The sequence below is a fragment of the Miniopterus schreibersii genome, assembly GCF_964146895.1.
Source record: "Miniopterus schreibersii genome assembly, chromosome: 1".
In the NCBI taxonomy this organism is placed as follows: domain Eukaryota; kingdom Metazoa; phylum Chordata; class Mammalia; order Chiroptera; family Miniopteridae; genus Miniopterus; species Miniopterus schreibersii.
In genome coordinates, this window is record NC_138101.1 from 169,322,201 (window position 1) to 169,336,722 (window position 14,522).

Consider the following 14,522-nt stretch of genomic DNA (forward strand, 5'->3'; position numbering starts at 1 on the left):
TATTCATTTGTCAACACTCATCTAATTGTGCACTTAAAATTGGTGAACTTTATTAAATGTAAATTATACTTAAGTAAAGCTGATTTTTAAAGTATGCAAAACAGGTTTTATAAACTATATTTGAGGGTTTGATGATAATCTTCGTGGGAGTAAATAGTGTGGTGAGTACCTCAAGAAGCTCACGTAATCTTATGCTGAGATAATACAGCAGCCCATATGTACACTGGGATGTTCAGTTATGGAGACTTCAAAATGAATGTAGACCTGCAGATCCATGTTCAGAGTGGGATAACCAGGAGAGTAAGAGATTGGGAGCCATGTGGTTTGAAGAAAATCAGAAATGAGAGAGGTTTCACTAAGAGAAGGAAATACTGTAGTGAGGTACAAACCAGCTGTCTCTAGATACTTGTATGGGCCTTGGAATCCACCCCTCTCCCCCCGCCCTAAAAGTTCTGGCTATAGGGAAAAGGTTTTCCAGTTGTTCACGTTTGGCAACTTTTTGGACTGAATGGTATTGGCAAGGATGGTATGCGGTCAAGGAGATTCTAGAAAGTTTTGAATAATATGCCTCAGTTTCAACTTGTGTTAATACTTTTAAACTGTCTACTGTGGCTGCACAAATGACTTAAATTCATTGGCCTTCCTGATTTCTCCTGCTTAATCTCTCTGCCCCAGCTGACAGTGTTGATTACCATTTGTTTTTGTAACCCATTCTTACTAATTTTACTTGCATACGATGCCATATTTTCCTGGTTCTCCTCTCCTATTATGGTTCTTCATTTCTGATGATGGAAATAGGGTTTGATAGGTGGCTGAACTACATTGCTTTCAAAATGTTTCCCAAAGCTATGATCTCATAAATTAGGTTATGAAAGTTTATGTAAACCCCCTCCCCCAAACTTGGAAATTCTTTTCTTAAAAAAGCAATGAAGTATAATGACAGAGTGTGCACTGCAGTGTAGACTTGCACTAAGAAAATCACTTACCTTCTCCAAGTCAGTTTCCTTATTTCACAAAATGGGGATAATTATACCTATGTTACGTCATGGTTGTGTGCACTAAATGATTGAGTAAAATAATACACATAAAAATGCTCTACCTTGAAAAAGCACTCTATGTGCAGAAATTATCACTAATTTGGTTATTAAGGTGCAGACGTTTATTTTATAAATCTCTTTTGGGTTTCTTATTTTCAGAGTTTATGCAAGCAGAGGATTTTATACCTGTAGATTGTTAATCTAGTTAAACTTAACACATAAATATATGACTGAAGAGTGTTAGCTTTTCAAGTACTGTAAATGAGACTTGTCTACTCTGGTTGCATAATTTTATTTTTGAAAAGTTGCTTTGATATGTGGTATCTTTAGGGTTTACCATTCAGCACAGACTTCATCCACTAGGTAGCAACACATTTTTTGGTAAAATTTATTTCTATTCTGTCCCTTCTCAAAAAATTAGAGTCAGGGCTCTTTATTTTTTTATTTTATTTTATTGTTTTAAATATATCTTTATTGATTTCAGAGAGAGGAAGAGAGAGGGAGAGAGAGAGAGAAACATCATTGATGAGAGAGTCATCAGTGATCGGCTGCCTCCTGCACGTCCCCAACCGGGGGATTGAGCCTGCAAACTGGGCTTGTGCCCTGACCAGGAATCGAACCGTGATCCCCTGGATCCTAGGTCAATGCTCAGCCACTGAGCCACACCCGGCTGGGCAAATGCTCTTTATTTTAAGGATCAATCTAGAGGCAGAGTCCTAAGGCAAAATCTGTCCTTTCATTTGTCTTCCTTTAGCTAGATAGCAAGTCTAATAACACAGTATTGACCCTGGTCACTTTTAGCTGCAGTTCTAGGAGTTTTGTTCCACGGCGTCACCCAAGGAATAAACATTGTGTTATTTACTGATAGACTTTCTAATCAATGGTAATAATCTTAATGATTTCATAACCAAATCAGATCTGAATCCCACTATACTCAATATCAAGCCATTTTACTTTCCTAGTGAGTTTTGATTATATATAAATGGATTGTCGACAGATTTTCCACATCAGACTGTTATCCCTGAGATGTTCCAGTGCTGTTGTTGTCACCACTGGATTCTTGTTTATATGATATCCCTATTTTCTTGAATACATTTGAATTCTCATCAAATATAGCCAGAATGTAAATGTTTTAAGATAGAATATACATAGGAGAAAGCATTTTTGTGAAAAATACCTTTGATTCATTTTTGTTAGTGACTCATTTCATCTGAGGATTGTTCAGAAGGTTATTGCACAATGCTAGATGCTCTGATTCTTTTATCCAAGGATTTAATAATCTAGTGACTCAAGCTTTCTTTACTTGCCCCAAATTTCTTTTAAGCACCAGACAACAAACAAATATTGGTGAACATGTAAGAACTCAGGATATATAATGTCTGTGAGCCCTTACTGAAGAAATTACCAGAAGACAAATTTCAGCCAAATAGAAGGTGAATGGAGACTCTCTGGCAAAGAGACTTGCGTCTAATCATTGAATTCATTGTGCTCTGTAGAACTAAAACAAGAGTGATTGCCACAGAATAGGATGTAAATGTTATGAAGTCAGACAATGTAGAAATAATTAGTAAAATAAAAGGGAGAGGAGAAAAGGTGAGAGGTAGTGTGTGATGCTAATATCCTCAGATTTTATAGCTGGGAGACAAAAACTATCATTTAAAACAGAAAGATATAAGTATTCAAAGGTTTAAAAAATGAAACAGCAAGAAACATTATAAAGTCAATTAAAAGTGTGTGTGGAAGGATGGTAAGAGGAAATGAATTATTGCCCTTATTAGAAAGTTAATGAGTGCAACCATGTTTATGTAGTTGTATATATAAAAGTAACCACAAAAATCGAAATACAACTCTTCTGAGTAATCATATAAAATAAAGAACATAAGGCAAAGAAAACACAGACCATAATGTGAGGAGGTTTTAAAAAGACACTGCAGAAGCTCAGAAACCAAATTAAAAATAAACAAACCACTTACAGTAAGTAGCATTTGCCTGCTCACCAAAATTTATTTGTAACGCTCAAATCAATACTTGTGGTACTTTCCCAGTCAATTTTGGGCATGAACAGCATACTGAAAAATCTGAGTTGCCAGCTGAGGTAGAGCAAGGCAACACTCTGCCTTTTTGCTTCAATTTTCATACTATAAACAGTTAATTATTTGTAAGAAATGTGTATTAAACAAGGTGTCTTTAAACAGAAACACGTATGAAACAAGTTTACATATTGATCAGTTGACAAAAATGTTGTGACCAATGGCTCAAGGAACCTAACCCTGTATTTCCTCTAGGTATTCACTAATTCCGTGTTTGCACCAAGTTTGCAGAATGTAACTATGGTAACTAACAAAAATTGACTGTACTTAGGGCTGAATCTAACAAAAGATGTGCAGGATTTGTACACTGAGAACTATAAAACATTGCTAAGAGATAGGACATATCTCTAAATATGTGAAGAGATATACTATGTGCATAGGTCAGAAAACTCAATATTGGTGTCAGTTCTTCCCAAATTGATTTGTAAATCCAACACACTTCCAGTGAGAATTCCAGCAGGCTTTTTAAAAATTGATATTCCCTGGAAAATGCAGAAACCTAAAAATGGCAAACCATTTTGAAAAAGAACAGAATTGGAATACTTATACTTACTGACTTCAAGACTTTTTAAAGCTACAATAATCAACACAGTGTGGTACCGATGAAAAGATATATAAATAGATCAACAGAATAGAGCCCAGAAATAGACCCACACACATGTATGGACAACTAATTTTCACCAAAGGTGCAAAGGTGATCCAGTGGAAAATGAATAGCCTTTTAAACAGATGGTGCTGGGCCGTTGGGATATCCACATGCAGAAATATGAACTTTGATTCATACCCTTTACCATGTACAAAAATTAGCTCAAAATGGATCATAGACCTAACATAAAACTTCCAAAAGGAAACATAGGAGAACTATCTTTGTGATTTTTGATAAAACAAAGGTTTCTTAGATACAAAACCAAAATCCTGATTCATAAAGGACAAATTGATAAATTAGACATAAAAATGAAGAACAATTGCTCTTCAAAAGAGATTGTTCAGAGGAAAGACAATATATAGACTGAGAGAAAATATTTGCAAATCATATCTCTGATAAAAGAGTTGTATTCATATTATATAAAGAATTCCCAAAACTCAAGAAAATTGCCAAATTTTTAAAAATGGACAAAAGATTTAACAGACACTCTACTAAAGAAGATATCCAGATGGCAAATCAGCACATGAAAAGATTCTTAGTGTCATTAGAGAAATACAAGTTAAAACCGCAGTGAGGTATCACTCCATACTCATAAGGGTGGCTAAAATTAAAAGATGACAATACCGAGGGTTGACAGGATGTGGAGCAAGTGGAACTCACATTCATTGGAGATGGGAATGCCAAATGGTATAACCAATTTGGAAAATAATTTGGAAGTTTCTCAAAAAGTTAAACATATACCTACTATATGTCCAGCTATTCCATTCCAAGGTACTTACCCAAGAGAAAGGAAAGCATGTGTTCATACAAATACTTACACATAAATGTTTATAATAGCCTTATTAGCAATAGCTCAAAACAAGAACTAATCTGATGTCCATCAACAAATGAATGGATGAACAAATTGTAGTTTACCCTTACAAGGGAATACTACTTAGCAGTAAAAGTAATGAACTATTCATACATGTAACAACATGGATAACTCTCAGAATAATAAGAGAATGAAGCCAAACCAAAAAAATAGTACATAGTGTAAGATTTCATTTCTAGAAAATGCAATCTAGTCTGTGGTGACAGAAAAGAAATCATTGGCTGCCTGGGCATGAGGAAGTGGTTGGAAGGGAAGGATGAATTCGAAGGGGCCTGGTGAAGAAACTTCTATGGGTTTCTCTCTCTAAAACAGATAGAAAAATATATCCTTGAGTGAGGATAGAAAAAGTAATAATTAAAAAAATATGTTAAGCTTCCGTCATGATAATAGAAATGCTAATTAAAAGCACAATGACGTGCCCAGCTGGCATGGCTCAGTGGTTGAGCGTCACCCTATGAACTAAGAGGTCACAGGTTCGATTCCCAGCCTGGGCATAGGCCCAGGTTGCAGGCTGAATCCCCAGTAGGAGGCGTGCCGGAGGCAGCCAGTCAGTGACTCTCATCATTGATATGTCTATCTCTCCCTTCCTCTCTGAATTTAAAAAATAAAACAAACCCTCTAAAATTTTTTTTTAAAAAGCACCATCATGTCATTTTTCACAAACCAGGCAGTACAGACCATAACACTTAATAACTCCTTGTAAGTGTGGGGGAAACCCACTCTCATACATATCTGGTAAGAATTTAAATTGGTATGACTTCTATGAAAAGTAGTTTGACAATAACTTTCAATATTGAAAGTACACATACCATTTGATCCAGCAGTTTTATTTCTAGGAATTTACCTTATAGATATATCCTTCCATATGCAAAATGAATACATGGATGTTCATTGCAGCATTGCTTATAAAATAGAAAAAAAAATTAAATAAATTAAAAATGAGATTTATTGGATAAATAAGGCTATATCTATGCATGAAAAAGACTGATACAGCACTAATAGGTAGGGATATAGACCATTCTACAAGTTATACTGTTAAATGAAAGAAGCAGGGAACAGAATGCTGTGCACAGTATGCTGTCTTTTCTTATGTATATTCGGTGATAGTATAGACACAGATTTTCCCTAAAAGGATCCACATGAAACTAGTAGTGGTGCTGTCTGACTCAGGTCTGGGGTTGGAAGGAACATACTACTTACTGGTGATATTTGGTACTTTGTTGCACATATTACCTAATTAAAAATATTCTTTGCCTTAGAAATCAATCAAGGACCTGGAGGACCTTACAAAAGTAAGTATTAACTTATCCAATAGAGATTATAAATGTTTTAGTAATTAATAAATAGCTGAGTATAATAGTAATTATTGTGTGTTGGACACTGTACTCTGGATCCTTTATAAACATCATCTCAGTTTTCCAATAACCCTTCAAGGTAGCTGTGGAACTTGACAGGTTAAGAAATAGATTCACAATATTACCCAAGGACACGCAGATAATAAGAGCCCTTTTAAGAAGTTCAGTTGAATGAGACTGGAAGAGTAACATCCAAACTATTTATCTAACCTTCTACCGGTACCATTTATGAATGGCATGTATGGCAGACCACACAAGTTAGTTACATGTACATTTCCTGTACTTCCAAGGAAAGATAGCTATTGTCTTACTTAAAATTTTTTATATTAGGATTGGAACTTGCATGATTCCAGCAGGCTCACCATCTTGAAAATACCAACTGCCAAGATAAATGTTGTCTTTAGAGAGTAAATATTTTCATGTTTCTATATAACTATGATGTGGCCTTCTTGAACTGGTTTTATTCCATAAAGAAAATGAGATTCCTCAGCAGATGGACAAATTTTAGATCTAAGCCAAGCCTTAAAAATAAAATCCAAGTAAAGTGAGGGGGGAAAAATTGAAAACATCCCCTCTTTTAAATGAGAGCTTTTGCTTCTATCCTTTTACGTAATTAATAGGGTTTTGTATTTTGTTTTATTTTGAGCAAAGGTAAATTTAGTCTTTTCATTCTTCAGTACTCAAGGGATCTCTTTGACAGCTGATAAAATGGCCTATATATTAAAATAATTATATGGCAGGTCTTTGGTTATCTTAGTATAAAATCGATTTCTGTCAGATTCAGTTTATAGCATCTGGAAGTTTGCCTGCTCATGGCAACAAATTAGGGCTTGAATTTATTATTCACTCACTGTGACATGTAGCTTATGGTAGACTATGTATTTTTTATCCAGTACTCTTTAGAAACAGGTATACCTTGTTTATCCAGTAAATGCATTATTTAAAAAGAAGTATGTAAATGAATTATTTATTGAACAATGAATTTTACTTTTTCAACTTCATCATTTTGCAAAATGCTCTATTTTTATTTATAATTCTTATTTATTAGGGTTCATTGTTTCAATTAACTTTGTTTCCTGTGTCAAGTAGCTCATATATATGCAAATAGTTATTCAGATTAGAAGATGTTAGATGTTGCAGCAGACAGATTCACATGTATTCTTTAAAGCATTGTCCATGACCAATTAAATATCTCCTCATAAAGTTTACCAACACCTGTTCTTACGTGAGATAGCATGCAGTTAGGTATCTTTCCCTCTCTTTCTTAGTCTTAAGGTGTACAACAGAGAGAAATCTCACCACTGTTTTAATTTTCACTGAAATAATTGTCATTTGAAAATATATTGTATCTTCTTCACTTCTTCCCATGCCCCTTCTTGCTCGTGTCCGGGACCATAAAATGTTCAAAAGCAAATATGCAGCTGTTTTGAAGAGTGAATTTGTTGGAGGCCAATTTCTCTACCTCTTAGCAGACGAGTGTGGTCCCCACCCTTTTCCAGATGGCTGTAGGGTGGTCCTTGTTGCAAGGTTAGATCCTCTGGTAGCGAGCAGTTCTGATGTCTGCTGTGTGCGTTGAGATGGGTGAAGCTCCAGAGCACTGGCTTGAACTCCCAGGACTGTGCCCCTTCCTTATCCTTCCCTGCTTTGTGGGGACTGCCACTGGGAGTCAGTGAGGGGAGATGTTTCCCAGGTCTGCGCTAAGGTGTATACTTTGTTTTGTTTATTTTTGTTTAAAATATTACAGATGTCCCTTTTTCTCCCCAATGACCCATTCCACCCCATCCCACCCCCCTCCCCAGTCCCTCTCCACACCATTGTCTGTGTCCTTGGGTCGTGCATATGTGCATATAAATTCTTTGGTTAACCTCCCCCCCATCAGCCGCCTCCTTCCCTCTGAGATTTGTCTGATCTGTGCTTCCATGTCACTGAATCTGTTCTGTTCATCAGTTTATTAAGTTATTTAGATTCCACATATAAGTGAGATCATGTGATGTTTTTCTGTGCCTGGCTTATTTTGCTTTGCATAATATTCTCCAGGTCCTTCCATACTGCAGCTGTAAAGAAGAAGGTGTGTACTTTCAAAGTCACCATTAGAGATAGGCTCTCATTTTTGGTGACTAGTGCACACAATGTCGTTGGGAATGTAACATGTTAATGTATATAGACATGTGTCCCTGGGTGGGAATACTGCACTTCACCACTACTTCCAAAAGAAATGAGACAAAGTAACTGAAAGAGGAGATTACACATTAGGGTAGCTTAATAGGTTTTAAAAGTACAGAAATAATCTATACAAACTTGAATCTGAACCTTTCATTGTTCCGTACTTTGTGATAAACTGGGTGCATATAGAAGTAGCTGAAGCATCTTTGCCCTTAGACAGCAATGACTTTCCTGGACACAGGACCAGCAATTGTAAGATAACAAAACTGAGATACAGGGACTTAAGTAGTGTGCCCAGCCCCACAGCCAGTCATTGGTGGAGTGGGCATTCAGCCTGACCAATACTGTCAACCATGCAATATACCCCATGAGTTGAAGGCTGGTTTAAAAAGACAGAAGTTCCTGCCCTCAAGGAGCTTTCCATCCCGTGTGAGTGGGGGAGTTCCTGGGACAGATCTCCACAGGCACATGAAGGTGTCTTGCCCAGCTCTCCACTGCAGCACACGGTGTGCTATGTTTCCTGAACTATACCTGAGTCAGGTCATCCCTTGTGAACTGGTACACCACCGACCAAGTTCACCCTCGATGGAATTAGGAGTGCCTCCAAATTAGAAACAGGGTCTCCCCAGACATTCCTACCCTCTGTGCCCTCTGTGTGTGTTGAATTGACTGCCTCTGCCCTAGCCCGTCCAGCACTGTGCATGTAGTAAGTTCTTTGCCAAGGTTTATCGAATAAATAGCTCAGTGAGCTGATCCCAAATGGGCATGGGAATGGCCCGTTACCAAGTTCAAAGCCATTGCCTCTAACAAACAGACTTTTCATTTATTTATTTATTTATTTACTTACTTACTTACTGCACAAAACACTGTTGATCTTGATGAAAGCCAAGTTAGCATTTTGTGACTTTCTAATCATAGCTGTGATTTGGGCACTCGTTTGAAATATGGACTATTGAAAAGATAGAATACTTTAAAGAGTATGTTCATGCAAAAATAAATTATGGATTCCTTTAGCCACTTCCTCTGTTTAGAAATAGCACTCATACATATTTTATACATAAATTGACAAGGCTGGCAGAGACCTCATCTTCCCTATAGCAGTTTGAAACGGACTGATTGAGGATTTATTGCCTAATTATACTTGTCAGCCTGACATAAAAGTCATTAGTTCTGGAAAAACATGTTTATCACCCAGGAGTATCTCTAATTAATATAGTCAATATCTAACATATATTTAAAGCTAAACAGAGTAGTAATCTCCAAAGCATATGTTAGAGACTAGGAGGAGCTGATGGTAAACCCCCTTGGGCCATGAAACTGCTCTCGGTGCAGGTTTGTATTGCAGGAGAGATGATCCCATGTTATGCATTGTTCCCTCTTCTTTGAATACGGCGAAGTAAGTGCTATGGACGTCAACTCCCTCTGCTGATGAAATGTAAAGGTAATAACTAAAAACTCAGAGCGGTTATGTGATTTGATTAGAGTTGGTGAGTGACTCAAGTAGGATTCAAACCTGAGGCCCAGTGTGTTGTTTTCTCAATATCAGATCTACTAGCCAAGTTGATCTCTGCAGTGTCCACACGTGGTCTTCCTCTCTCCTCCTAAAAGTACATGTAAACGTGGAGCTCAGCAGGACAAACCAGGTAGTCATACTGAGACAACCGTCTGGCACGAATGTTTTCTTTTGCCTGACGTTCAGTGGATAGCTCAGTGAAGCAGTGCACTGCCAGTCACTGCACGGGGCAGTTGTCATGCCCCCATATATGCTGATAGCCTCTAGTACCCCCCACCCCTACACTGCCCAGCACCACAGTGTACACAGTGCCACATAGTAAAATCATTTCAGCAGTTATTGCCAAGCTGCTGTACAGCTCACAGCAAACTCATTCATTTGCTCACAAATGTGCACATTTCTGCCATAAACATAAACATCAGAAGTTGTTTTTGAATAAAAAAGGTTCGATTCATTAGCGTTATTGAGTCCTGCCCCCAAACAGATTCCATTATTAGGTTTTCCCACACCAATTAAAATATAGTTTCTGCAGCAGTGCACCCTGTCATAGAATGCTTATACTTAGTAACCAGGGTGACTGTGAGAGGCCAATGTAGTTATTTTCCATTTTATCAGGTCCTTTCTGCAGCAATAGTTTTGTAGTTATTTACTTAAATTGTATAATGTGCTGAAATATTAACTTATAGATTAGAATTAACAGTTAAAGTGGCTGAAAATAAACCTGCCTAATACATGCAGACTAATTGGCCAGGGAGCCTGTGCTTACTCTACCATGCCTTCTATAAGTGCGGGTTGTGGGCATCATTTCGAAGGCTAGTGAGAACATAAGCCTGTATGATGTTTCTTGGTGGAACCCCAAAGACAGGCCACTGGCTCCCCGAGGAGCATGACCAGGACATTTCCTAGGTCTGTCCCTAGCAGGTGGGCTATCAGAGCATCTCCAACTTCTTTCTGAGGGGTTCTGTCAGACTCTGAAGGCTGGGGTGCAGTGAAGAGCATTACAGAAAACTGCTGTATTTGGGCAAGTGACGCAAAGCTCTTCAGGGCAGCTCTGTGAAAACTTGAGATCCATCTGGAAAAGGTTCCTTCAGTACCTAAGCCACACCAGGTGTCTCTTTGGGAGGCAAAAACAACACTAATTATATCTACTTATGGAGGAAAGAAAGTATGCTGTTTCCAAAAATACTTTCATTTGCTTTATTAAGATGCTGTGTAACCAGGAACAGTGGCTGCAGTTCTGTAATAGGCAGCATCCAGGACATCAAGACGAGGGGTTGTTAAGACCTTGAGTCATTTGGTTCTAAGACATGGTAACAGAAAATTAGATATGGATTTGAAGAAAAAGAATCTCATTTCATTTGAAACTCAGATTCACACACACACACGTGCATGTTGCATTCCCTTTAATGAGGCTGAGTCTAGTTTAGTAAGGAATGCCCCATTGGTATACATAATACATGTGATTTGCAAAGTTTGGCTTCACACCTTCTAACTTGACTAGTTATTTTCTTCTCCTCTCTTCTTCCTAGTATCTCTTCTATTCGTCCTCCAAATTTGTAAGGACTAAAAATTGTCCTTACACTCTTGGTGGCTTTTGCCTCCTCTGAAAAGGCTTTGAATGCTGTCCAGATTCCTTTTTTATATTAACTTATAAATACTTATTTTATAATATAACTACTAATATAAAATTTTCTTCACATCTCAGTCATCCAATAACTGAAGATTATCTTGGTAAAAATATATATTTGCTCTAACCGCAGATAACCTCTTAGCATGCATTGAGGAGCACACAAAACTTCCTTTAGAAACACAGCCCCTGCTCCGTGTAAAAGCACTTTGCTACCCATACCTGTCCCATGCCCTTGGGTGTGGGGAAGGTGAGCACACAAATCACCATAATGTCTTATGTGACTTATCATAAATACTAACAAATCAGGAAAATTGCCCCTGCACCAATAGGCCTTAAGAACAGATTGGTTCAGTGTTCTTTTGTTGTGTAGTTAACTACTGTAAAACTTAGTGGTTTAGCAAAAACCAGTCAATTTTGTTCATAATTTTGCGAGGGTCAGTAATTTGGGAAGGACACACATGGGCAATTTGTTTCTGATCCACATGGCAAATGCTGGGGCAGCTGAAACTGAAGGACTCATTTCCAAGGGGTCTCCTTCACTCACAAGTCACTTTAGTCTCCAGGGAATCTCCTCCTAGCTTAGGTTTCTTATGTAATGGCTCAGGATTCCCAAGAGCAAGTGTTCAAGGGTGGCAAGGGGAAGCTGCAAGGCTTCTTCTGACCGAGCCTTGAAGTCCCACATGTCACTATGCTGCATTCTGTTGGTTAACAAGTTACTAAGGGCAGCCCAGATTCAAGGGAAGATGAATTAGATTACCCCTAATCTCCAAAGCAGAAAGTTATGGGCTGGCTAACTATCTTATGGGCTATCAAGGAGCTGATTGTGAAACTCCTTTGGGGAATAAATCAGTTTTGCAGTTACTGGTTACCCAACAACTACTTTGTATTTGAGGAGAAAAAGTGAAATGTTGCATATGGTTTCTTCTGTTTTGTTTTCTATATTTGCCTTAATGCAGTAAAATTAGTGAGCCTGGCTTTGACTCACCGTTAGGTTAAGTATGATGTAAATAATGCTAATTGTATATGGACAGCACTGGGGAGAGGGTTCCAAGATGACACGAAGCTTTTAAGTTGGAGTGATTGGGAGTATGGTTGTGCTTTTGACTGAAATAGGAAACCCAGGAGGCAAGTAACAAAATACCCAACCAAAGGCAACCTAAAATGCTCATTTTTCTCATAGAAGTTTGGGGTAGGCAGAACTCAAAGAAGTTTCAGATATGGTAGAACTCAAAGATGTCAGGACCCAGTCTGCTTTTCTGAGAGTCTCCTTCCTCTCATGTTGCAAGATAGCACCTCAGCTCCAAGCATCGCATTAATTTTTTATTGACAGAAAGGAAAGGATCTCTCTTGATGTCTCCCATCCCCAAGAGCTCCACACTGGTCAGGATTGGGTCATGTTTCCATGTGCTGGCTTCAGAGGAGACCGAGGGAGCTGGTCATGGATGCTCGGGCTTTTTCATGAGAAGCCAGCTCTGCTAATAGGGAGAAAGGCATTAGGTAGGGAACCAACAATGTCTGCCACAGTGATGAATTCCATTTTCTCTCCCTACACAGTGGCTAAGGGCTCACTTAGTAGACTTATAGAGCTTGAACTGAATGGGCTAAATCATAACTATGATAAATTAGTATTTTCTGGAAGCCAGTTTCTCAGTGGGCTCTTTCCCCTTTACTTTGTGATTGAGAGCTAACCCCTCTGCTTCTTAACAAATAAAATATTTTATTTCCCTTACACTTTTAAAATATGAATGAAAGCTCTTTGGCTGCCATGAAGACATGTATCTGTCCCATTATGCATTGTACAGGATTGCCTTTCTCGTATCATTACAAGTTATATGTCTTCCTAAGTGCCTTTATGTGTGTGTGCACATATGAATTTGTAAAAGGAAGAAAATTCCATAGACATTATGAACCATGTTTGTTTTAGAATCTGGAGGCTCAGAACTAGGACAACCAATTCTAGCTGTTCCCCTGAATGGCAGAGGATGGCTGAACTGAGCCAAGCTGAGCCCGTGGCATAAGCAGGGTAGAGCTCAGAAAACATCTTCAGCTAGAGAAAAAGTGTCTTGGCTCAGAAAGGGCATGGTTTGGGCATCTGGGATTGCAGAGTAGTGCTTCAATTCCTAAGCTGGATAAAGTTGGAATCCTTTATTCAGTAGGTCTGTAATTGTAATTGCCTAATCTGTAATTGTCCAATTGTGATATTTTTAACTGGATAAAATTCACATGTAATAAAGTGGTGCTAAGAGTGTCACTAATGGTACCTTTGCTGGTGAAAGTGGGAGGAGGAGGGAAAGACCTGAGGAACGAAGCTCTGAATTTCATCTTGTATCTGAAGCAGTTTATGTTTTCATCTGACATATCATTGAGTGTCTACATGCCCACAGTGCTGAGGATGGAAGAAAAGACAAGACCAGGTCTGCCTCTGAGGCACTGGCAGTGTTGCGAGAGGGAGTCAGCAACCCTGCCTTCTCTTAACAGTAGAGAAGTGAATGTGGGAAATCACTATTGTCTACCAGGCAAGCTGGTTGGGCTGGTTTTCCTTATGATTTTAAAGTGTTTAATTTCCAAATTTGAGTTGGTATAGTAAAATCACATTATGTTACAGTAATTTTGTTTGAACTGAGTTATAGTGAGTGTCAAGAGAAGGGCTTACCTACTCTGATATTTCAGAAATAGATTTCAGGCAACTTGGTGCCTTGGGGAAATTTTTATTTCCATATAGTACCTGGAATGATTGACTCAAGTCAGTGAATTTGTAATATACTGAAAGCCGTATTTCTGAAAGTCCTGTTTTAAATGCTACAAGTATTGTTGAAAAATTGATACTTCTAACCAAAATAAAAAAGCTTAGTTAATGTCTTATATACTTCCAGAAAGAAAGCAAAAACTGATATCAAGCTTAAACTCTCTTCTTAGCTTCTCCTAACCACACAAATCTGGCCCCACTCTAGACTTTAATATACAAACAAGACTGTGTGAGTCTTAATTCATGTCGTCAGGGGAATTGGACACCTCTCCCAGTGGTAACCTTAGGTGTCCTGGTTTTGACTGCCACCTTTTGCTCCAAATCTCAATCCTGGCTTGAATCTCAGGCTTCTAGGGCCTGCTTATCTCCATGCTTGTCCTCCCTGTGGGTGCAGCCTGTTTGGGCCCCAGGGCACCGGCTCTCAGGGCTCTTCATGGGTAGGCCTCCTCTCCTGGATCAGCACTAACAGAG

At 38.3% G+C, this 14,522-nt stretch overlaps 1 protein-coding gene across 2 annotated transcripts in view; it reads left to right on the forward strand.

The window, feature by feature from the left end:
* Nucleotides 1-14,522, forward strand: part of PELI2 (pellino E3 ubiquitin protein ligase family member 2) — a gene marked incomplete at its 3' end in the record, with an annotated part of 154,613 nt that overhangs the window by 120,170 nt on the left and 19,921 nt on the right. Inside the window, exon 3 of one of the 2 annotated variants that reach the window (XM_081151903.1) lies at nt 5,904-5,936. The exons of the other annotated variant lie outside the window; for it this stretch is intronic. Within the exon in view, the coding sequence (XP_081008029.1) occupies nt 5,904-5,936 (33 nt within the window). The remainder of the gene's footprint in view (nt 1-5,903; nt 5,937-14,522) is intronic. 2 annotated transcript variants of the gene reach the window in all.